A 25869-nucleotide genomic window follows, 5' to 3' on the forward strand; every position below is an offset into this window, starting at 1 on the left:
TCTCTCTCTCTCTCTCTCCTTGTTTAGGCAATGCAATTATGCAACCAGCACAGAGTTTACTTCATTTTCACTCTTCATTTAGTAAGGGAGGTACCCTTAATCTTATGTTTAAGGCACCATATATAAAATTCAAGGTTAAATTGTTGGAAATTGGCAATCCGTAAAAAATGTATAATGTTTGTTTTTCATGATTTCAATAATAAAATAGAAAAGCAATAATTCTCTCCTTGAATCAGCACTGTGTTTGCAGATAGATGATGGGGTTAGCTTTTTACTTAAATTACAAGCATGAAATCAATCATATTTAAAGAAATGACTTGTATCTTTTTTTACATGCAACTGTGGACGTTTGATTGATCATTCTAAACTCTAAACCTATTTGTTTTAAGCGGGATTTGATACCTTCAATTTCAAATCAAACTAAAGATCGTCGCCATTTCAATTTTCGTACAAAAAGGTAGCCAACCAACGATACAACTTTGTCCACTCAAGGAAGGACACAAGAAAAAGAAGGAAAAAGAAGATTATGAATGATTTATTAAACAAAGGAAAAGAAACATGGAAGGACGACAGATGGTGCATTTGACTAGAGAGTATAGTTCATGGGAATGTGGGTCCCAAATAAATGAGTTTAGATTTAGAAGCGTGTAACGGGCCACCTTTCATGGCCGTTTGTTTCTTCCGTCTACATGTGAATTTGCAATTTGGTGGCTAGCTAGCTAGCTAGATCTCCGTTCCGTTTACGTCGGTGCTGCGGACCAACCAAGCATTTAGCTGTCCCAGGTTTTGGTTTATCCGGGAGGGATGCTACTCTGTTCTGGAGTCATCAAATCCCACTTTCATCCCGACTCTTATTATTATTATTATTATTTCACCTTTCTTTTTCTTTTAAAGTGATTTTAAAAAATAAAAAAAATACATGGGCTCAAATCCGAAAACTTTTCATGGGCCTGTCTGTGTTTACGACAGCTGAAGAATATGAAACAGAGAATTGGGCTTCAGTTTCTTTTTTATATTGGGCCCGAATCGGAATGTCCCAATTCAAGATTCCTTCCTGTTTACAAATTCTGAACAAATTCCTTTTGAAAAAACCTATGACGAATGACCAATGATGGGAAATGTAACACTACGGATGTCGAACTGATCATGATATATGCCATGCAGAAAGATATGTAATATATATATTCGAAAATTCCGAATAAAGGAGTTACTGCGTAATCTTCTGTCTCCCAATTTGAATTCGTTGCAGAAAATGTATGGGAAAAATTCCAGACCGTCACGAATGCTTAAAAGCTAGCCAAAGATAAGACTCTTTTTTTCTATTTCTTATGAGGCACAAGAGATATTTTGAGCAATCATTTGATTCTTTAACTTGGAAGCCATTCTCTCCCTCCATAGTGGAGAAGAGAATTAGCTTCTTCCTCTCCACAGTCTAATCCACCTATAAATAAATTATTTCCCTTAATTCATGCACCTTCACACTTAAAGCATCCTTTTTGTCTGTATAAATTCCTAGCTCACCCATCCCTTCTTCACACTGCAACATTCAATTTCATCCTTCACACTCTCACGCTCACCCGCTCTGCTCACTGCACCAAAATGGTAACTGTTTGTTTTGTCTAATTCATTCATGTTATTGTTCTTCAACTTAATTCCACTCGTCACTTAATTACAACTCAACTGACTAATTAGAGTTGGACTATATTAATGCATGGTGGCAGAGTACTTTTGAGGGATCCGAGAAAAAACTGGTATCAGTTGGGCCGTGGGGAGGCCAAACCGGGCTCATTTGGGAAGATGGAGTTTACTCAACGGTGAAGCAGTTGGTGATAGCTCATGGAGCGGCCATTGATTCCATTCAGGTTGAATATGATGAGAAAGGGACCTCATTTTGGGCTGAGAGGCATGGTGGAAATGGAGGCTGGAAAACAGACACGGTTACTTCATTACCAAGTCACCATTACTTTATTAATCCCATAGAGTACATAACATGATTAATTAAAGCTAGCCAATCACATAATCTTTTGCAAATTTTTTGTCTACTTCTTACTACTGCAGGTGAAGCTTGCTTATCCGGAAGAATTTTTAACTTCAATTGAGGGACATTATGGTAAGATTAGTGAATGGGGACCGGTCTCAATTCGATCACTTAAATTCAAGAGCAACAAAAAAACTTATGGACCATTTGGAATTGAACAAGGAACCTATTTTTCGCTCCCAGCGGCAAGAGCTGGGAGTAGTAAGATTGTTGGGTTCTTTGGCAAGTCTGGTTGGTTTCTTGATTCAATAGGAGCTTACCTAAGGCCTATTCAGAATTATCAAAACCAACCCTCAAAAACTACGCTGCAAACAGAGTCTTATATGATTGGTGGTACTGATCAGAACCTTGCCGGCTACTCGGTCCTCCAAAACTGTGATGTGTTTTTTGCTATAAGACCCAAGGATGACTACACTGCTAACCCAGCTGCAGTACCAGTACCCAACAACAAGCTCTCAATGCAATTTTCTAATTCTGGAGAATTAAGTGATGTAGAAACTAAGTTCAAGGTAAGAGAAACTTGCCTTTAAAAGTTCAAGGTTATTCAATTTGAAAATGTGCATTAACATAAAGTTCTTCATTTTAGACGCCAAGTATTGAGAAGGTTCCCGCAATAGCTGCTGAAGGGGTGGTAACGTATGGTCCGTGGGGAGGGACAGGTGGTTTTGAATTTGATGATGGAGTTTATTCAGGAATTAGACAAATCAAGTTATCAAGAAACGTGGGAGTTGTAATATACATAAAGGTTCAGTATGATTGCGACGGTGAAGCTGTATGGGGAGCCAAACATGGCGGGACTGGAGGTTATAAAAGTGACAAGGTGAAATTTGTCTCAAATTAAGTATAGTTTTACACTATATATTGATTTATGGTAGCTGTTTTTTATTTTTATTTTTTCATTTGATTTGAATGCACACCAACGTTCACTTGCAATGTCTTGTTTTACACTACATATGTGCAGATAGTTTTTGATTTTCCGAACGAAATCTTGACGCACATAACAGGAACATTTGGGGCTGCCATGATGATGGGGCCTATTGTGATTAAGTCCCTCACTTTCCACACGACGAAGAAGAAGCACGGGCCATATGGAGAAGAACAAGGAACCCCTTTCACCACCAAGCTTAGGGAAGGCAAGATTGTTGGAATTCATGGGAGGAAGGGTCTCTTCTTAGATGCTCTTGGGGTGCATGCCACAGAAGGGATGGTCAATGTTGAGACTGAGATACAGACACCACCTGTCACAAATACTCCTAATAATTGCACTGCAATCATCCCAAAGGAGCCTGCAGGGGCCATCACAGAGGTAGACAATCCTCACTGGTCTAACAAGCTGCTAATGACAAACAGAGGAAAAGTTGAAGAGGTAACTAAGTTTAATCTAATTCCATGCATATATATTAGTAGATAATACAAAGATTATACAGGTGCTAATTGGATAGGTAATTCTGTGTTGGTGGCCAGGTTGCTTGTGGGGTGATAAAAGAGCCAACCCCAAGTGGACCAGGGCCATGGGGTGGAGATGGAGGCAGAGCATGGGATGATGGAGTGTTTTCTGGGATTAGGCAGATTCATTTGACAAGAGCAGCAGAGGGCATTTGCTCAGTGCAGATTGAGTATGATCGAAACGGTCAATTCATTTGGTCCGCTAAGCATGGAGGCAATGGAGGAACTGCCCCACATCGAGTACTAATTAAATGCTTAATTAATTAACATCTTGATCAAGTGAATTTAATCTCAATTTGTATGTGTCCTCCATCTAACAAATTATTACTTGATCAATTTGTTTTGCAGATTAAATTGGAGTATCCTCATGAAGTGCTGACTTGTATATCTGGGTATTATGGTTGCATTAGTAAAAACGAGCGACCTCAAATTATAAAGTCGTTGACATTTTATACCAGCAGAGGCAAGTATGGTCCATTTGGGGAAGAAGTTGGGACATTTTTCACTTCAACTACCACAGAGGGCAAGGTGGTGGGCTTGCATGGCAGGAGCAGCTTCTATTTGGATGCCATTGGAGTTCATATGCAACATTGGCTGGGAAGTGGCCAGAAAACATCCAAGATCTCTCTCTTCAGGAAATTCTGATCAATATGTCTCAGTCTCAGTGCTATAATTGGAGCTCACACAGCAATAAATAAATAACAAGCTTTTGTCGTACAATTTCTATTCCTCCTGAGTGTCTTTTTCCTAATATGAAATTCCAGGATTAGCAATTTCTGTATCTCTATCTGTACTAGTTTTATTTTTTATTTTTGTACACTACAACTTCGTTTTATACATATGTAAGCAGTCCACTTGTAATGACAACCTGGCCGTCAACTTTTTGACCATGCCCTCCCTGCTTAAATGTGGCGAGATATTACTGGCTGGATCTTAGCATGATAGAGCAAATCACCGCAGTGAGTTAGGGGCGGCTCTACGGGTGTGCAAGTGGTGCCAACGCAAAAGAATTTTTTTACGTGTATCTTATGTGTATTAATATTATAGGTATTATATATATACTTGAGCGTGCAAGAATGTAACACAAGTGTGTATTTGGTATTGAGTTGGAATTTATCCCCTTGATTTTAGTAGGCAAGTTGGATTAGAGTCCATATTGTCTCATTCAATAGTTGTATTTTTACATTTCTACTCCTTTTTTATTGTTAACAACATGAAGAAAAAAAAGAGAAGGAAATGCGTCAAAGAAGAGGAAAGCAATATATACAAACTTTCTCCAATCAAACACAAAAATTTGGAATGTATGTTTTCACCCACTCAAAACGAAACAAAAAAGTTCATGTCTTCTTCCTCTACCATTTTTCTCAAATTGAAACATTAAAACTTTTATGAATGTTATTTATGATTGCTATTGCATGCTAATAGATGATGAATTTTAGTTATTAAAAAAAATATTTTATGGCAAAATTTTCTATAAATATTTCTATATTAGATTGAGGGCTCGCGTTTAAGTTTCGCACAAGGCCCTCTAAATCTCAAGACTGGTTCTGACAACCAATCAACCAGATCCGAGAAGATGAAGACGTTGTAAAAGGAGGCACAGCATGCAGAGCTATATGAAGCAAAGAATTAAGACGAATTCGAAGAAGGCATACTTGCAGATGAAGATTCTACAATGAATTGACTAATCTCTATCTATCAGAATTAGAGTCTTTTTCGATTCACAGAGTGTTTGTGTATAGTAGTTTGTTAGTAGAGGCAAGTGCTTTTGCCTCAAGGAGGCTTTTAGAAGTATTGTTAAGTAAAGGCAAGTGCTTTTGCCTCGAGGTTTGATTAGATTGGCTCCGGTTTTGACTGTCATTCCAAAATATATTTCAATGCAAAATCTTATTGTTCCAATTGGCTCTTGAACTTTCCATCCCAAATAAATATGGCTAATTATTATAAAATAAAATAAAAAAATTCATAGATAATTGGCATGAGGCATCATATGGGAACTAGTAGCCATATACATAAAGCATTCAGATGTCTTAAAAGAAACGCATAAAAGTTATAAACAACTAGTGAAACAGAAACGAGTTTCATGGTCTCCTCCACAGAGAATGACAGAAGTTAGGCAGTATCTGTAGAAGTAGCAGTAGAAGTAGCAGTAGAAGTAGCAGTAGCAGTAGCACTCTCAGAAGAAGTAGCAGTAGCAATAGCAGTAGCACCGGTGGGGCAGGTATCACTGGTGGGACAGGAATCATCAGTGGGGGAGGTAACAGCGGCATGCTTCCCTACTTTGGTCCGTAACTCGTCTTTCTTGGCACCCACAACCTTGTCCACTACCTTGCCTTCCTTGAGGAAGAGGAAGGTAGGCACTGCATCCACACCCCACTTTTCAGAAACAGTCTTCAGTTCATCCACGTACACCTTTAGGAACGTTACTTCTGGGTTCTTCTTAGCCAACTCCGCCAAGATTGGGGCGATCAACTGGCAGGGTCCATAAGACCAAGCCGTGAAATCCACCACCAGCTATTAAATTAAAGACATCAAATTAATGTATTAGTTAATCAAAGTATAAAACCAATTCCACAACCAAGATGGTCCGTACACCTAGGTTTTTAAGCCATTTGCAAATTACAAAACCTCTATCTAGAGTCTGGACAAAATTATTTCTATTTTGAAATGTAAGCGCTGGAATACACCCAATTCTTGCTCTTGATTTCAAAATTTGGAACTAAATTTCTACGCACAAACAATTTTCAATACGGTGAACAAGAAAATAAAAAATTCCCCATGATCACAGAATACAAAGGGAATATTGTAAGACAATATCTTGTCTTAGCCACGAAATGAGGTCTTCTAATCACATGAGGAGTCGAGGAGTTTGTATTGATCAAGAAGTACTGTCCAAACATATCTGCAGCTATAGTCTAAGTGCAATTTGATTAGAATACTAGAGCTTTGAGGTTTCGTAGTCTTATATGGATTAAAACAACCTATCCTAATGCAATCCAGTTTGCAGTTTGCTTGTTTCTTGATGGGCAAGACACTTGAGTAAGGTTAACTTTTTTTTATTTTAAATTTTAAATATTTATATTTTTATAATCAGTATTTCCGTTTTTTATTTATCATTATTTGTAGTTATAGTGAATTGATGGAAATGCCCATAAACTTATGGAGACTAAAATTGAATTTTTTGTAAGCGAAGAAAAAAAAAGTGCAAAAAGATATAAAAGTGTGATTGGAGATTTGAAAATTGAAATACCAGTCTTTTGTTCTCGTTTCCCCTATGGAGCTGCTCTTCCCATGCGTCAGTAGTGTTGCAGTCGATGACTTGATTTTCTCCAGCCATTTTTTCTTTGCTTTCTCTCTCTCTCAAAGGATTGTGATATTCTCAAGCAAGCTAGGTTATTACAAGTTGTTTTTGTGTTTTTTTTTTTTTTTGCGACGAATGTAATGGGCTCAGCCGCGGCGTATATATACAGCCCACAGTCGACCTTAACCAAGAGGTCAGATGTTTAATGTTTATTGCGAAAATGCCATTGCCATGAGGTGGCTGAGGCATTCATATTATGTGACGTGACGCATGCCCATATGTTGATGGAACATTAATAGATTTTGTCGTTTATTGAGAAAAGTCGAAATGAACCGGACAAAGGCTCAAAGAGAACATATTTTCCAAATAGATTAAAGCCCAAAAGAGTATAAAAAAAAAATAGAATTTGGTCAAATGTTACGTATCTTCCTTTTGTACAACAAAGGCAATTAAAATTAAAATTTGATCCCTTCCTTCTAAAAAGGAAAATTATCTTTAGTCTTTCACTTTGAATTAAAATTTGATCCCATGCATTATTATGCAAATGCAATGGCGAGGAGGAGGATTTGTGGGAGATCACCACCCATCAATTGGGTAAAGCGATGTTCTTTCTTTCTTAAGTTAAACCAGCACATTGTTGGCGAGTCCTTATTTAGTTATCTTTTTCTTCCATTAAACAAGCCCACATGAACTGGGGACACATGCATTAATTTCCCTATTTGGTAGTGTGAACAGTTAGACCTAGTATATTATACAAAGGCTTTTTTTTTTTTTTTAATCACAAATGTCTTGTCTTTTTACTTTAAATTAGTTTTATATTACTCCATTTACTTAAGTTTATAATGTAAATAAGGAAGTACCCCCTATTTGGATTCAATAAAAAATACTAGAAAATTAAATTCCTAACAAATCAAATATATGAAAACCCAATTTTAGTATAAGGTACAATTTATACCAATATTGATACTTCAATAAGTCAATATATACTTTATACTAAAATCTCATAAGTTAAGTCATTCTCTCTCTTTAGATTTAGGAGCTCCTCGAGATCTCCTTATTTTATGAGCTAGATATGGAGCACTTAGAGGTCTTCTTATTTTATGAGCTAGATATGGAGCATAGTTGGAGGTGTGGCTACAATGCCTAATAAGAGAATCTACAATGGGCTTCCTAAACCACCTCTTTGGACAAATTTTAGGGAAAATTTGAAAAAATACTACTCCAACTATGCTCCCTATCCACCTCCTAAAATAAGGAGATCTCTAGAAGCTTATAAATATGATAAGAGAGAAAGGACTCCTAATAGCAACATCCACAATGATGCTCTCTATTTCTTAGCTAAAATTTAGTTAAAAATATAAGAAATCTATTTTAAGAGCTCTCTAAAAAATTTCAACTCCAACCATACTCTCTAATTTGGAAAGTCATAAATGCTATAACTCTTTTTTGATTGGTCCATCTCTATTAAAAAACAAAAAATAAAATATTTAGCATTAAATAAAGGTTTGAGATACTCATTAAATAAAGCAACACTAAATTATAGGGAGCCACTAGGAGTCTTTTCTCTCTCCTCAGATTTAGGAGCTCCTAGAGGACTCCCTATTTTAGAAGGTGGATAGGGAGCATGGTTTGAGTTGCATTTTTACAATTTCTCCCTAAAATTTGTCTAAGAATGTGGTTTAGGGAGCCCATTGTGGATGCTCTTATAATTTAATGTTGCTTTATTTTATGAGTATCTTAAAATTTTAATTAAGGCTAACTATTATATATATATATATTTTTTTTTTTTGTATAGAGATGGACCAATTAAAAAATAGTTATAGGATTTATGAGTCCTTAGATTAGAGAGTATATGATTGAAATTAAAATTTTATAAAAACCTCCTAAAATAAATTTTATATATTTTTAACTAAATTTTAACTTAAAAATAAAGAGTATAATTATAAATGCTCTAATGTCCTCCACTTGGGAATTGGGATTACAACACAAAAGTCTTGTCCAAGGAGAAGGACCAATACCAACCAACTTAATTGTACTAGTAACAATTTAATGCTGAAACTCGTCAGCTCAACATCCAATTTGTACTGTATATGTGTAGACATATAGATCAACATGGTATGATATGCATGTGTCGGATACAGGCGGTAGGGACCCCCTTTATTAATTCTTAATTAATGAGTTCATATCATAAGCAATTCCTTTTTCTTTCTTTTTTTGGTCGAAATATGCAATTCCAATAGTCTTTGATCAATGATTTTTCATTATCTCGACATTTAGAAATAAAATCCAGTCCTACTTTTGATTTTATTTTTCAGGTATAAGGAATATACTTTCATTTCTTAAGAGGTAGATATATTATGATTTATGAGAGACCACTACCACCAATTGGCTAAGGCGATGTCCTTTCTCTCTCAAGCTAACTCAGCACATTGTTGACGAGTCTTTACTTAATTAGAATTTTGGTTACTTACTTATATATCTAGTCCTATTATATCTTTTTCTTCCACTAAACAAGCCCATGTGAATTGGGGACACATGCATTAATTTCTCTACTTGGTAGTGTGAACAGTTAGACTTGGTATATTATACAGAGGATTTTTATCACAAATGTCTTGTGTTTTTACTTTAATTTATTTTTATATTACTCCATTTACTTAAGTTTACAATGTAAATAAGGAAGTGCTCCCAATTTGGATTCAATTAAAAATACTAGAAAATCAAATTCCCAACAAATCAAAATATGAAAATCCAGTTTTAGTATAAGATACAATTTATACCAAAATTGATACCTCAATAAGTCAATGTATGCTTTATACTAAAATCTCATAAGCCAAGCCATTCTCTCTCCTTATATTTAGGGTCAGTTTGGCATTGATGTGCTGTAAAAATAATCATTGTCAAATTTACTGTGAGATAAATCAACTGTGAAATAAAGCAGTTTAGCGTTTGGTAAACTTTTTATTAGAAGTGCGGTTGGTTATATAAAAAAAAAAAGACGGAATTATTTTTCGAATTTTGAAAGTTTCATTAAACCCAGCACATCTTCATAATTGATTTCCGCATAATCCAAAAATGAAAGCATCATGCTTTCTTTCACAACAATGATTCAAAATAAGTGATTTTATTATCTTTTACCAAACAAGTTGGGATTTCGAAATTTTCAAAATAATCACTTATAGCCCCAAATAAGTAATGCCAAACGGGCACTTAGGAGCTCCTAAAGATCTCTTTATTTTAGGAGCTAGATAAGGAGCATGGTTGGAGGTGTGATTACAGTGCCTAAGAGCATTTACAATGGGCTCCCTAAACCACTTTCTTAGACAAATTTTAGGGAGGATTTGAAAAAATACAACTCCAACTATGATCCTTATCCACCTCCAAAAATAGAGAGATATCTATGAACTCCTAAATCTGAAGAGAGAAAAATGATTCTTAGTGGCTCCCTATAATTTAATGATGCTTTATTTTATGAGTAGGTATGATATGCATGTGGCGGATAGAGATAGTGGGACCCCCTTTATTAATTCATGATTAATGAGTTCATATCATACGCAATTTCTTTTTCTTTTTTGTCGAAATATGCAATTCCAATAGTCTCTGATCAATTATTTTTCATTATCTCAACATTTAGAAATAAAATCCCGTTCTGTTTTTGATTTTATTTTTCAGGTATAAGGAATATACATTCATTTCTTAGGAGGTAGATATATTATGATTTAATGTAATTTAATTTTTTTCTCATAAACCAACTTCATCTAGATTACTAGCTAGTGGTTTGGGATATAGTAGTGTGGATTATCAAGCAAGCGCATGTACTTTTTTAATAATTTTTTTTTCCCTTTTGTCTTCTTTGGGTGTATTTGTAATTTTCTATCCAAGCACAACTATTATGACCAATTAACATTTACGAGAAAAATGCCCTTTAGTGATGGCTAAAAAGTGTCTAGAAACATAATACTTGACGGATAAGAAACCGTCAAGAGTACCATTGTCAGGAACGGGTATCCGATTTATTGATCTTTTTTTAACCATCAAGTAATCTTTCTGCTTGATGCCTTTTAACCATCAAGTAACACTTCAATGATAGCTCTAAGTATCAATATTGTAGTTATTTGACATATAATGAGTGTCAATTAAAAATTATTTAATTTGTAAGAACCGTCACATGGAAGATTACATGACGCCTAAAATGTATTTTGTAATTTGTAATTCTTTCACATATTCAGGAAATTCACTACTAGAAGGAGATGAATCAAAATTATGACAAAACCATTATAAATTGAACAAACTTCAACCGGTTTAGGAGTGACGTTCTTGGACATCATAGGATCCATCTTCTTGTTGAGGGCGGCAATTTTCCTTGCCATGTCATCATTATGGCTCAATTCATAGACGTCTCTCGCCTTGCTCGTAATATCTCTCTGCTGCGAATTTGATCTCAACCCTAATCCTAGTGACCAAAAATGTAATTACCGCTAAAAAATTGCCCCACTCTCTCTTTCTTTGCCTCTCGAACTCTCTCTCTCCGACGTCTTCCCTCATCTTAACCACATATCTCATCCCCAGTGCCCCCAGATCTACCTCCACTCTCAGATCCGCCTTCATTTATAATTATATGTAAAATGTTTGAAAGTTAACACTTCACATTGAAAATAAATAAATAATAATTGTCTCAACAACAGTTGACACTCCTTAATAATCAACAATAATTACCAACTCCAAAGAGTTCATCTCAATCCTGCAACTTCCCTTTCTTTTCAGGGCTCCACAAAGAATCATCCATTTCCACAAAATCTAGTTTTGTTTGTTTGTTAATAAGTGAAACTTGATTGAAAGACAAAGATAAAACAATCACCAACAAGAACAAACGCATCGAGCAAACCACAAGACGGGGTAAGAATAACCAGAGGGAATCAACCAAGTCTCTCAGTAAAAAGAGGAAGAAAAATCCAATCTTACAACCAGAGGGAATCGTCTCCATGTAAACACCACCTCTCACTGTCAGTCTCTCAGAGTCTCTTTTCATTCATTATCATAATCAATTCTTGCCAATATTCAATGTTACAACTATTTGGAATTAGTTTAATATAAAAAAGAAATATATATATATATATATATATATAATCGAAGGGGTAGAATAAGTTATTGGGCAGAAAGAAGTTATTGAAAAGCAAAAAATGAAAAGAAAAAAATATGAAGAAGAAAACAGAAGAGAGGCTACAGAAGATTGGCCAAAATCAATTCATGTTCCACCGATATATGGGTATGCGTCACGTCACATAATATGAATGCCTCGGCCGCCTAATGACAATGGCATTTCCGCAATAAACATTAAAAATCTGACCTCTTAGATAAGGTCGACTGCGGGCTGTATATATACGCTGCGGCTGAGCCCATTACATTCGTCGCAAAAAAAAAAAAACAAAACAAAACAAAAAAAACAAAAAACACAAACAAAAACAACTTGTAATAACCCAGCTTGCTTGAGAATATCACAATCCTTTTGAGAGAGAGCAAAGAAAAGATGGCTGAAGAAAATCAAGTCATCGACTGCCACACTACTGAGGCATGGGAAGAGCAGCTCCATAAGGGAAACGAGAACAAGAAACTGGTATTTCAATTTTCAAATCTCCAATTACACTTCTATATCTTTTTGCACTCTTTTTTCTTCGCTTACAAAACATTTAATTTTAGTCTCCATAAGTTTAAGGGCATTTCCATCAATTCACTATAACTAAAAATAATAATAATAAAAAAAGGGAAAAAAAAGAAGAAAGAAAGTTAACCTTACTCAAGTGTCTTGCCCATCAAGAAACACTTAAGCAAATCGGATTGCATTAGGATAGGTTATTTTAATCCGTATAAGACTATGAACCCTCAAAGCTCTAATATTCTAATCAAATTGCACTTAGACTACAGCTGCAGATATGTTTGAGCAGTACTTCTTGATCAATACAAACTCTCCGACTCCTCATATGATTAGAAGACCCTCATTTCGTGGCTAAGACAAGATTGTCTTACAATATTTCCTTTGTATTTTGTGATTAGCTTCAATGGGGAATATTTTATTTTCTTGTTCACCGTATTGAAATTGTATGTGCCTAGAAATTTAGTTCCAAATTTTGAAATCAAGAGCAAGAATTGGGTGTATTCCAGCGCTTACATTTCAAATAGAATTAATTTTGTCCGACTCTAGATAGAGGTTTTGTAATTTGCAAATGGCTTAAAAACCTAGGTGTACGGTTGTGTTCTCCATCTCTTTAATATTTTGGTTGTGCTTGTGGAATTGGTTTTATACTTTGATTAACTAATACATTAATTTGATGTCTTTAATTTAATAGCTGGTGGTGGATTTCACGGCTTGGTCTTATGGACCTTGCCAGTTGATCGCCCCAATCTTGGCGGAGTTGGCTAAGAAGAACCCAAAAGTAACGTTCCTAAAAGTGGACGTGGATGAACTGAAGACTGTTTCTGAAAAGTGGGGTGTGGATGCAGTGCCTACCTTCCTCTTCCTCAAGGAAGGCAAGGTAGTGGACAAGGTTGTGGGTGCCAAGAAAGACGAGTTACGGACCAAAGTAGAGAAGCATGACGCTGCTGCCTCCCGCGTTGATGATACCAGCCGCACCGGTGCTACTGCTAAGGCTACTGCTACTGCTTGTAATAGTGCTACTGCTACTGCTACCGCTACTGCTACTAGTACTACTACTAGTACTGCTGCTGCTGCCACTCCTACTGCTACTTCTACAGATACTGCCTAACTTCTGTCATTCTCTGTGGAGGAGACCATGAAACTCGTTTCTGTTTCACTAGTTGTTTATAACTTTTATGCGTTTCTTTTAAGACATCTGAATGCTTTATGTATATGGCTACTAGTTCCCATATGATGCCTCATGCCAATTATCTATGAATGTTTAAAAAAAAAAAAATTACATATGGGTTAAGCTATGACACGTGAGATTTGGTCCCCACAGACTCTAATTCTGATAGATAGAGATTAGCCAATTCAATGTAGAATCTTCATCTGTAAGTATGCCTTCTTCGAATTCGTCTTAATTCTTTGCTTCATATTGCATGCTGTGCCTCCTTTTACAACGTCTTCATCTTGTGGGATCGGGTTGATTGGTTGGTTGTAATTCCGGTTGAACAATCAGCTTCAACTGATAGCCGCTTGAGTACATTCGGGCATGGATCTGTCCCGAAGATGCTATTCGATACAGTAACTAAGCAACTCTCACGGCTGATACAATTCTGCTAAACACGTAAAGGGATATTAATAAATCTGTATTTATCAAAAGAATATGCATCTGCGAGTTCACTATACAAGTACGAGAGGTGAAAAGATTGTAGTTCAGTCCACAATGGCATGAGAGTTGGTCGCATGACACGTTCCTTGCTGGAAACTCCCACAAGTTGCAGTAGGTAGGAGTTCCAATACTTGCAAACTTAATGCTTGAGATAGACTGCCCTGGCAAACACTGCAGATGAACCTGGGCCTGGTGAAGCGTTTTCGATTCTTCATGGCTGTGTCGATATCAAAATTTTCAGCGTCTGGGTGGTGTACTTGTAAATCAGCACAAACCCGTCACTGATCTCTTCACCAGGGTTATCTTTGATGGATCCTCACCGAGTTCCTCAACCACTACCACCATTTGTGTTGGCTTTAACCAGGACCCAGGAACATGGTACCTTGAAATCCTTACCTTATACCATTTCAACGTCTGTTTGGTTCGGGTAGCTAGTGAGCCTCGGATCCAATCAACTGATGATCCTCCATTTGGAGAGACCAAATCCATTGCTTCTCCTTTAAGGCCAACCTGTTTGGAAGATTTTCCTATGAGATTAAAACCACAGAAAAAAGGAAGAAGAAAAGAGATGGAGATAATTGTGAGTGGCCAAAATGGATTTGAACTTAAAGGTTTGACCATATTCATCAATGGGAGCATCATAGTCATAACTGTGGCTGTAAACTTGTAATGAATGGGCCTCCGGCATTTCGTCCAAAGTTGGTTCCTCCATGATACCGCCATAAACCATAAACACTGAAACTCAAAATCAGAGCTGGCACAATTAGGCGATATATACATTGACTGAGAAGTGGCCAGAAAACCTCCAATTATGTCTCAGTGCCAGAATTGGAGCTCACACAGCAAAAATTAAATAACAAGCTTTTGTCGTACAATTTCTATTTCTCCTGAGTGTCCTTTCCTTACTATGAAATTCCAGTTTAGCAATTTCTGTATTAGTTTTAGGCATTTTTGTACACTACTACGTCGTTTTATACATATGTAAGCCGTCCACTTGTAATGACAACCTGGCCGTCAACTTTTTGACCAATGCCCTCCCATGCTTCAACGTGGCGAGATATTACTGGCTGGATCTTAGCGTGATAGAGCAAACCACTGCAGCGAATCAATCCTTCCCTCTATCCGTTGCAATTTGGGTTCCACTCTCCATGGACACAACCGTGCAATCTTCAATCTTTGCTTCACCTCACCCTCCAGGGCAGGCCATGAACTGAAAAGAGCACCCCATAAAAAAAAAAACAGAAAATCTCTTAAAAGTTTCAACTTTCAACAATGGAGAATTTCACAATCCCATGCAAATCAAGCCCTCCCACACCTATTCTACCCTCCAAACTTGGCAACCCATCAGAATTCTCACTAAGACACGCCAAACCCATAATCTCTTTCTCCAGGAAAACTCTCCCAAAATTCACCGACACTCATTTAAACTATCTCTGCAAGAATGGCCAGTTCAGCGAGGCCATCACGGTTCTTGACTCTATTGCCCAAATTGGGTCCAAGGTACCACCCACCACTTATATGAATTTACTTCAATCTTGTATTGACACCAATTCCATTCAGCTGGGTCGGAAGCTCCATGAGCATATTGATTTAGTTGAGGAAATAAACCCATTTGTTGAGACTAAGTTGGTGAGCATGTATGCCAAATGTGGGTTTTTGGATGATGCTCGTAAGGTGTTTCACGCAATGCGTGAGAGAAATTTGTACACTTGGTCAGCCATGATTGGTGCGTGTCTTAGAGACCAAAGGTGGAAAGAGGTTGTGGAGCTTTTTTTCTCGATGATGAAAGATGGAGTTTTGCCGGATTACTTTTTGTTCCCTAAGATATTGCAGGCTTGTGGGAATTGTTCCAATATCGAGGCCACGAAATTGATACATTCCATTGCGGTTCGGTGTAATTTGACTAGTTGTATTCATGTGAACAATTCAATATTAGCCGTGTACGCAAAGTGTGGAATTTTGGAGTGGGCAAGGAGGTTTTTTGACAACATGGATGAGAGGGATGGGGTGAGTTGGAATGCAATTATATCTGGTTATTGCCACAAGGGTGAGAGTGAAGAAGCTCGTAGACTGTTTGATGCGATGAGCAAAGAAGGGATTGAACCGGGTTTGGTAACGTGGAATACGTTAATTGCTAGTCATAACCAGTTACGGCATTGTGATGTTGCGATGGAACTGATGAGGAGGATGGAGAGCTGTGGGATAACTCCTGATGTATATACTTGGACTTCTATGATTTCAGGGTTTGCTCAAAACAACAGGAAACACCAGTCACTGGATTTTTTTAAGAAGATGCTTTTGGCAGGAGTACAACCAAACGGGATTACAATTACTAGTGCAATCTCAGCATGCACGTCTTTAAAATCACTGAACCAAGGGTTGGAAATCTATTCTCTTGCTATAAAGATGGGTTTCATTGATGACGTACTGGTTGGAAATTCACTCATTGACATGTTTTCAAAGTGTGGGGAAGTGGAAGCTGCTCAGAAGATCTTCAGTATGATCCCAGATAAAGATGTCTACACTTGGAACTCAATGATAGGAGGATATTGCCAAGCCAAGTATTGTGGTAAGGCGTATGAACTGTTCACGAAGATGCAGGAATCAGATGTACATCCCAATGCCGTGACCTGGAATGTGATGATCACAGGATACATGCAGAATGGAGATGCTGATCAAGCAATGGACCTCTTCCAAAGGATGGAAAAAGATGGGAAAATTAAACGAAATACGGCATCATGGAACTCTCTTGTCTCTGGCTACCTGCAACTTGGGGAAAAAAACAAGGCATTTGGGGTGTTCAGGCAGATGCAGGCCTACTGTGTTAATCCCAATTCAGTTACTATATTGAGTGTCCTACCTTCTTGTGCGAATTTAGTTGCCATGAAAAAGGTGAAAGAGATTCATGGTAGTGTATTGCGTAGAAATTTGGAGTCTGAAATCCCTGTTGCAAATGCCCTGATTGACACTTATGCCAAATCAGGAAACATAGCATATTCAAGAATCATATTTGATACAATGTCGTCCAAAGATACCATCACCTGGAACTCAGCAATTTCTGGTTATGTCTTACATGGTCGTTCAGATGTTGCACTTGATCTTTTTGATCAGATGAAGAAGTCAGGGTTTGAACCAAATAGAGGTACCTTTGCAAATATCATACATGCATACAGTCTGGCTGGAAAGGTAGATGAGGGAACACAAGCGTTCCACAGCATCACTGAAGACTATCAAATTATACCAGGTCTAGAACATTATTCAGCTATGGTAGATCTATATGGTCGTTCTGGTAGGCTTCAAGAAGCAATGGAGTTTATTGAAGGTATGCCCATAGAACCAGACTCCTCTGTTTGGGGTGCCTTATTTACAGCATGTAGGATTTATGGGAACCTTGCCTTGGCAGTTCGTGCAGGGGAGCATTTACTTGTCTCAGAACCAGGGAATGTTTTGATTCAACAGTTAATGTTACAGGCATATGCTTTATGTGGGAAGTCTGAGGATATATCAAAATTGAGAAAGTTTGGAAAAGATTATCCAAAAAAGAAATTTCTTGGTCAGTGCTGGATTGAAGTCAAGAACTCACTGCATACGTTTATTTCAGGTGACAGATTGAAATTATGCTCAATCTTTCTAAATTTGTGGTTACAAAACATAGAAGAAAAGGCAAAGACACCTGATTTGTGTAATGAGCTATGTGTTGAGGAAGAAGAGGAGGAAATTGGCTGGATCCACAGTGAAAAGCTTGCATTTGCTTTTGCCCTGAGTGGCTCTCCAAGTGTACCCCAAAGTATTAGGATTATGAAAAATCTGAGAATGTGTGGAGACTGCCATAGGATAGCGAAGTACATATCTGTGGCTTTTGGGTGTGATATATATTTGAGCGACGTGAAGTCCTTCCACCATTTTAGTAATGGCCGTTGTTCTTGTGGGGACTATTGGTAGAGATGTCCTAGAGGAAAAACCCAAAAGGCGGAAGTTGAAAGATCAGTTTTACCTCAAACAGGGCTTGTTCAAGGCACACAACTGCAGTCACAACACAAGCTAACATCATTTTGCAATTTTGACAAGGTTGAAGAGGGGATGATTGATCTCTATGGGATCGAATAACCATGAGGACAGCAACACTAGAGTCACATTCAACTTCAATCTGTCTACATCGTTCCGAGTCAAACATAGGCATCGGCGTAGCTTCATAGCTCTGTCTGCCCCAAGAGCAGATCCAATGCCAAGGTTCAGAGAGGAGCCTTTGAACCACCCCCACTCCCATTTTTCATTGCTCAAAACTCCACCTGCTCCAATGTGGCCGGGCTCGCCTCTGCAACTACCATGAATTGTAAGCCTAAACCAACATTGAGGAGGGGCAAGGCAATGAATCTGCCTGTAATGTCTTGTTAGCTTCACACACTGGAAAATGAGATTCTGAGGCCAAGGAGGGACTACAAACTCTGGCATAAACACAAATGTTGCAGCTCCATTTGCATTGGTTTTCCATAAAGTGGCAGCAAAAGTGAGAGACGAAGGAACTACTTTTAGGAACTGATATTTTAGTATTGAGATTGATTGTGGTATAAGTATAACAAATGTATGAAATCCATCATAAAAGAGTGATGTGATTTGTTATGTAATCAACCTATCGTGTTTGAAAATATAGTCCTAATTCGGTGATGCATGGAGATGGAAATGTGCAAATACTTTTTCCCTTAGAAGCAGGGCATGGTCCATGGGCTCTTAGTAGGCCCACCAGTTTTGGGCCGTCGAGCTTAGGGCTGCTTTGTTAGTGGGCCAACATCTAATAATGGGATGTAAATTTGATAAGAGGTCCAAGAAAAGTTGTGCTGCTGATGTCCTTGGACCTACTATGCATGTACATGCTTCATCTGCAGTAGTGAGTGGTGAGGCAATATAATATATAATTGTTTGTGAGAGACTAAATAGAAAGAGGAGACGAGTATTAGCTAGCTAGCTATATGATATGAATCGTGTTTCTGAAGGGTTGTGGTCATGAGCTCAATACTGGCTTAGCTTTACAACGACGATAACTAGCAAAGGGCTAACTATAACATATGAAAAGAGTGCTGTTATTTTCACTCCTTTGTCCAATTTCTCTACTCACCGTGTAAATTTGGAAAAACAAAATCTTATCTTCCCACCCACCATTATTCCTAAAATACCATTCAATTATTAATTTCTGCAAATTCTCTATGTTTTTTTTAGTGGAAACCTCAATAAAACTGAAATCGACAGCATATCTTCCTCAACCAACAAGTTCTCGATGAAAGCAGGAGGGTCCCTCCCTATCCCATGAGAACATGTCAATTGATGAAATAGCGAAATATGCAATACTATGTGCCATTGTATTGGCATCGCTAGAAACAAAACAAACTGAAGAATTATTTCGTTGTTGAAACCAAAAAAACGACAGTCTTCGATCGACACTGATGAGTTGTCTACAATGTTAGATCATTATTAAAATACACTTTAACCCCAGATCTATCACCCTCTCCCATCTCCAACACCAACACCAAACTCCTCCGTACCCTTCAAAAAGCCAACATGTTATTACTACAAAAATGAAAATCAATGAACCCAACCTAAAGAGACAGAGACAGAGAGATGGAGAGAGATGAGAAGAAATGAGGATTTGTCGGCGTCGGCGGCACAAGGGGAGGGGGTCACCGCTGGCGGGTGGGAGAGCTGGACGAGCTTTGGTGGCTCTTGGGTTTTTGGTTTTGTTTTTAAGAATTATTATTTATTTATTTTTAGTTATTAAAAGTGAACATTGTCAAAAAAAAAAAAAAAGATAGTCCTTAGAAGTCATTTTATGAATGGGTAAATTAGTCTTTAAAATTTTGAAAATAAGGTGGATGGAAATAGCAGCACTATATGAAAAATATGAAGTGGCCACTTAATTTGGTAGAGCTAAAGTAAAGTGAATTATTAATTAGAGTAGGTAATGAGATTCCTAAAACGGCAGAATTAGTAAAGTTGTCATAATTAAACAAATGAAGGAAGATGATGCCAAAGGGGAAGAAGAATTGCCAATGAGGGTTGATTAAGTTAGTAAGGATTGTTTTCTTCGTTATCCAGGCCTAGTTTCGAGTCCCGCTACCAGTGACGAAGCTACTGTGGGGTTAGTGGGGTCGCACGACCTCTTGGAAGCCATGGAAATAGCTTAGAGGTCCCTTGGAGCTGAGGGAGAGACCCCTTGGAGTTGCACACCAGGTGCTTGACGTTTTTCCTGAGAAAGAAAGGAGATGCGAAAGGAAGAAGAAGTACTGATTTTTTTTTTTTTAAAACATCATGGGCAAAACGACGTCGTTTTGACCCAAGAATTTTCATTAAAATGGCCTGGCCCGGCAACTCCCCCCAAAGTCCAAACCCACTCAATACCTCCATCCCATTGCTTTCAATCATACAACTATACTAAATCTGGAAAATATTGGCCAACGTTTAATATACACCTCTTTCCAACAACCCTTCATATTTCCCATTTCATTTCGTCATCTTGTCCACTCTTTGGAGTGGAGAGTGGACTTTCATGAGACAAAGATTTATGAAAAACATTAAAATACCATGTCTATGCTCAATTCAACTCAAACACTCAAATGGACTCCTAAAATCCCCGAATTCTATTATTCTCTACCCTAAGTTCCCAACTAAATCTCCCCCCAAAACCCTCAACATGGCTGAAAATTTTATTCTCTTCGCTCTCCATCTTTATAAATTTATTGTTCTTGGTATACTTAAACCTCTGTATGCCTAATATTTTTATTGGATAATGATTTATTGGAATGGATGAATATTGATGATTTTGTGTGTGAATGATTTATTGGATTGGATGACTATATATGATTATTTGATTTATTGGAATTTATGGTTTATGATTAATTTTGTGATGGACTTCTTGTCCTCTCTCTGTTTGTTCATTTGTCTTAATAAAATTTGTTCCTTTAAAAAAAAAAAAGGGGTAGAATGTTTGGTTTGAATAATTCATGTGTAAAATTATGGAACAATAAGAGGAAAGTAATATAAAATTATCTTTTAGTGTTATTTTCATCTTTAAAAAAATATCGGAACTTTTACACTAAGATCTCTTGGGGTAACAATCCTGGATCCGCCACTAATCGCTATTGACAATCCCCTCTTTATGGCTAATCTGTAAAAATTAAAAAACAAAAGTTAAGATCCTCTCCGCAAATTTTCAAAGAAACTTTGGTATCCCCTTGATCCTGAGATGGGGTAATCTCCCTCCTCTGAACTTTTCTGTGACTTGTCGGGGATAATGCAATCCCCGTTTGATACAAATGTTTCTGCTAGCTGACCTATGTTATGGCACTTCTTGCGGGCAATTCCAGAACAAATATAATGATGATGTCAGATCAGACGCAACTAATAATTAAATTGGATCTGGCAATCTGCCTGCTCTGCTACTCTCTCTATACATATATTTATATAATCCCTGAATGATGGACCAAGATTCTGTGCCAGATTTTATTCCTGTAGCTTAGCTTCTCCTTTGCATGGGGGAACGGAATTAAGCTAGCAGGGGCAGCACATTGATGCAAATTGCAATCACCTAATAAATCTTTATTATATTAAATTATTATATGCGGCTCATGAGATATTATATGGGGCTCCATGTCCATGTCACAATGACCGAGATCCAAAACATACAGATAAAGCAATAACCTTTCAGTTTCAGAAGGTCACAGGCTTACAGAAATGAATGAACAGAGCCATTAATTTGGTTCAGTCCAATAATTTCAAAAGAAAGAAATAGGCTCGCTCAACAATGGGGGTAAATATACTAATTACTGATGAAATGGGTACGTTTTGTTTGTTTTTCTGATACAGAAAAGGATTAAGTTTATGGGAATAATTATCTGTCTTGTTGGTTTCTCTCATTAGGAAATTACAACTAGATTCGAAACACTAATAGTGCATTGAACACACGACTTTCGTTTCATTTCATGCACTAATTATTTGTGGCTTGATTTTATCTTGTTAGTGGAGAATCAGATCAAATCTTGATCGATCCTAGCGATGATCACCATCAAATCAAACTTTGAAGGTGATGCCATGCATGCACGCATTGATTCCAAACCAAAACTATTTACTTTTCGTTTCGTTTCGTGTATATAGTTGCATCTAGATCTATTAATTACAGTTCGATTCGATGCGACTTTATTAATAATTAAGCTCCCTGCTTTCTAGCTAGCTGTATATATATATATATATATATATATATATATATAGTTCTTTGTTGAAGGTGACCGCCCCACGAACCAATCAGCCGTGATGGGTGCCTTAATCATATTATAAATTGTTATTATTCTCGTATAAAGCTATATTACGTGAGCTTTATATTACTAGGTCATATAGTAACGTGATATATTTTATACGTGTGTTATAATATAATATAAGTATAGTTGAAATAACAATGGTATTTATATATAATAAATTCAACTCCAAGTAAATATTGATAGATAGGATAGGCCTCGCCCTCTCTACTTAAAGTCTTAACTCAACTCCAATTATTAAAAAAAGGAAGAAGAAAACACTCATTTCTAAAAAGGACTACGTTTGCATGCATTGCAGCACGGTGCTTGGCAGCTTGCTTATAAATAATTTATGTAAAGTTAAATTAATTGGAGAATGAACCAATAATAATGATAATGATAATGATAACAATAGGGAATGAGCTGTTCAAGTAATTAAAATCATCATCACGATTTAAGACCTAAGTAAAGCACTTGTGACATTTTAGACACTCTTTTCTTTTTAAGAGCAAGGCCGCCTAGACCGATGAATCCCTCTCAGCTAGCTAGCAGGTCATTAGGGGTCTAATTAATGCGCATATAATCTATGATTTAGGTCCTATAATTTAAATTATTAAGACAGAAGAGATAAAGAAAAAAGAAGAGAGAATCTAATCTAGGGGAACAACTGGTGTCAGTTAGGAAAAGAGGCTGCTATCTTATACACTAACACAAAAGTGATTGTGTTTGCTTTCTCGAGCAGCTTTGCCTGTAAAGTGACACTTGTGTAGGTCCTTGTAGTCCGTTGGTTTGCACTTTGAGGGAGAAAACTTTGGTTGTAAAAGATGGGTTTGAACTCAAAAGCAAGACAACATGAACGAATCCTAAAGCAAATAGACAAAATGACTTTTCTCCTTTTTCAGACGCATAAAAGATAAGAGAATCCAGAAGAGAGAGGCCCACTGATTTGTTTGTGCCGAACTTTTTAATCTTTTCTTGTTTTTGTTTTTGTTTTTTTTTTATAAGAGCAATTACAGTTTTCAAATGAACTGCTAGCTACCCTAATTACATCATTCTCACTGATTGATTAGGGCTTAATTATATCTTGATCCACATCATTGGATTTGGAGGAGTGAGGAGAGAAATGGATGGAATTAGTGGTAAACCCGATCTTATGCCATCCCATCCCATTGTCATTCTTAAACTCACCCAAAGTCATAGTTATGATTTGAGATTTATTTTTCTTTTTTGTGTAAAGCAGGATTAAGTGGCGACGACGTACGATACATCAAATAATGCATTGCATGTGTTTCCAGCTAATCTAATGTACTTAAGCAAATTATAATTGAGTTGTCAAAGTTTCTAGCGGGCCCTCTTGTCGATCATTTGCTTTTGTATTTGAAACACACCCATCGTTTCATGCAGCAGTTGATGCAGGGGACGTGGATGGAGCCAAAACTTTCTTGAATTTGTCATCTCTAACCCTTCAAGTTCAACATTTCAACGAGTTGATGCATTGCATGTTTATCCATCCAATTTATTCACAAGTAGATCAATACAATAACAATGTGAGCAGGTTGCTTGATAAGGCTGCGCGCGTTGCATCTTTATCCATTCTATATTTATATGGATCGAGATGTTAATTGGTCGGTCATACTAGTTGTGCTTGATGAATATCATATATGTATACAGTCCAAATTGGATGCTGATCGAGCTGATGAGTTTCGGCATTGAATTGTTTTATTTATTTATTTTTGAACGAAGATGTTGCATTCATTAGACGGCGGAAATTGCCATTAAGTTAGTTGGTAGCTATGGTCCTTGTCCTTGAACAAGAGTTAAGACTCTCGTGTTGCAAATTGCAATCCCAAATCCCAAGGGTGAATGAAGGACATTAGGCACTGTAGCCACACCTCCTGCTGTCGACAGAAGAAGGTATATTAATTTATGGATGATTTGATGATCCACCGGGTCCCTCTGGCTACCCGACAGAGGCGAGGCTTTTTTGTCAACGAGACTCAAAATCTTGTGAAAAACAAGGAACCAGCCAAGCCTTATTAGACAAGTAATTTAGATTTAAAAATGGGAATGTGCAAGTATTTTCCTCGTTTACAACATTGATATCTGACAAATGAACTTTTCTAAGGTCAAGTTCATATTAATCATAGCAGCACCAGGTGACCAGGTCCAACTGTTCACACCACCACCAATCCCAGAATATATATGAAAATGATTAATGCATGCGTCCCCAGTTCATGTGGCCTTGTTTGTTCAGTGGAAGAAAACGAGATTACATGCATGACTTGACTGACTTGTACGTATGTGTATGGTCAATACGCCAACCAACCAACCCTAATTTTTTATTTATTTATTGCACATCTTGGCTTGGCCCTTGACTTGACCCACACACACAAAGCTCAATTTCTTGGTACAATTATTAATAAATGTTTTTGGTGAAATCTCGCTGTACTTGAGCTATATGATTCTAACGCCAATCTTGCCGATGCTGTTGCTGTTGCTGATGATCAAGAATGTAAGTGTGGACTGTGGTGGATAGATGGGAGGGTTAACTTGTATATTTTCACCATTGACTTGGTTTAATAACAAAATTAGACCGATGAAATGAAACACAACTTATATTCATATATATATATATATGTATATGCACATCCATATCCACATCCACATTCACATCCATATCCACATCCGTAATGAAAGACAAGTTAGACAAGCTATTATTAGGTGGTCCAGCAAGTGTCTATGAAGCTCAAAAATGCCGTCACTGATTGGACAATCATTTTCATTCCTGGACAAGCTGCAAGAGTTGTCAATGAGTCCTCCAAAACAATGACTTGTTTCCTTTTTCTTTTTCAACTCTCTCATATAGATTCTAGTCTACAAATATAATTTCAATATTAGGGTTTCTTTTTTATAAATAAAATTTAAAGAAAAGTAGTATAATAATATCTTCTTAATTATCCCCCACAAGGAGAAGGGTGCAAAGACTCGAAGGACCACACATATCCCAATAAAATTGTTATAGTTATGGCCAACTAAACTAGTTTATGCATAAGGACTTGACTAATCATCAAAGATATAAATCCAAAAACCCACTTGGCAATCGACATCGATCTATAATATAAATATATTGAGTAATCTCCAAACATGCACTTGTTGTTTTGTGAGTGTTTTTTTGTTGTGGGAAGCATTTATTTTTATTTTTAGTCATGGCGTTAGCAATTTAGCAATTTAGCAATTTAGCAATTTGGCAATTTGGCAATTTGGCAGGCAAACCATAATTAAGTTGCATAACTAGTCATTGTAATCTAAGGCTTAGATTCTGTGATTTTCTTAATTGGGACTTGTTTGATATGCATACACTAATTAATATATATAATAGCATTCAATTCAGCCATTAGAATTTACAATACATATATTATTATATATTATTATGAGTTTTAATTAATAAAAATATAAACATCTGGTTGTGTTGTGCTGTGTTTGATGAGGGGATTGAGGAAT

The 25869-nt window shown here is 37.0% G+C and overlaps 4 protein-coding genes and 1 pseudogene across 5 annotated transcripts; 3 read left to right on the top strand and 2 right to left on the bottom strand.

Moving 5' to 3' along the window:
- Positions 1448-4617, top strand: LOC18791690 (jacalin-related lectin 3). The gene is made up of 7 exons (XM_020555651.1): positions 1448-1602; positions 1722-1937; positions 2059-2547; positions 2625-2858; positions 3000-3404; positions 3503-3724; positions 3833-4617. The coding sequence occupies exons 1-7, from the start codon at positions 1600-1602 to the stop codon at positions 4127-4129; spliced, it is 1866 nt and encodes a 621-aa protein (XP_020411240.1). The 5' UTR covers positions 1448-1599; the 3' UTR covers positions 4130-4617.
- On the bottom strand, positions 5426-7034 carry LOC18788574 (thioredoxin H-type). The gene is made up of 2 exons (XM_007227132.2): positions 6735-7034; positions 5426-5998 (listed from the first exon to the last, which is right to left on the bottom strand). The coding sequence occupies exons 1-2, from the start codon at positions 6819-6821 to the stop codon at positions 5597-5599; spliced, it is 489 nt and encodes a 162-aa protein (XP_007227194.1). The 5' UTR covers positions 6822-7034; the 3' UTR covers positions 5426-5596.
- Positions 11835-13740, top strand: LOC109948710 (thioredoxin H-type-like). The gene is made up of 2 exons (XM_020562412.1): positions 11835-12396; positions 13127-13740. Exons 1-2 carry the CDS (start codon positions 12310-12312, stop codon positions 13541-13543), a joined length of 504 nt encoding a protein of 167 aa, XP_020418001.1. The 5' UTR covers positions 11835-12309; the 3' UTR covers positions 13544-13740.
- On the bottom strand, positions 13844-14801 carry LOC109947285 (annotated as a pseudogene).
- On the top strand, positions 15039-18760 carry LOC18793536 (pentatricopeptide repeat-containing protein At1g19720). Of its 2 annotated transcripts, XM_020555738.1 has the most exons (2): positions 15039-17411; positions 17493-18760. In XM_020555738.1, exons 1-2 carry the CDS (start codon positions 15362-15364, stop codon positions 18029-18031), a joined length of 2589 nt encoding a protein of 862 aa, XP_020411327.1. In that variant the 5' UTR covers positions 15039-15361; the 3' UTR covers positions 18032-18760. The 2 variants fall into 2 exon arrangements, with proteins under 2 accessions (XP_020411327.1, XP_020411326.1); XM_020555737.1 differs by having other exon boundaries at positions 15039-18760.

This window comes from Prunus persica, chromosome G1, assembly GCF_000346465.2.
Source record: "Prunus persica cultivar Lovell chromosome G1, Prunus_persica_NCBIv2, whole genome shotgun sequence".
NCBI lineage: Eukaryota > Viridiplantae > Streptophyta > Magnoliopsida > Rosales > Rosaceae > Prunus > Prunus persica.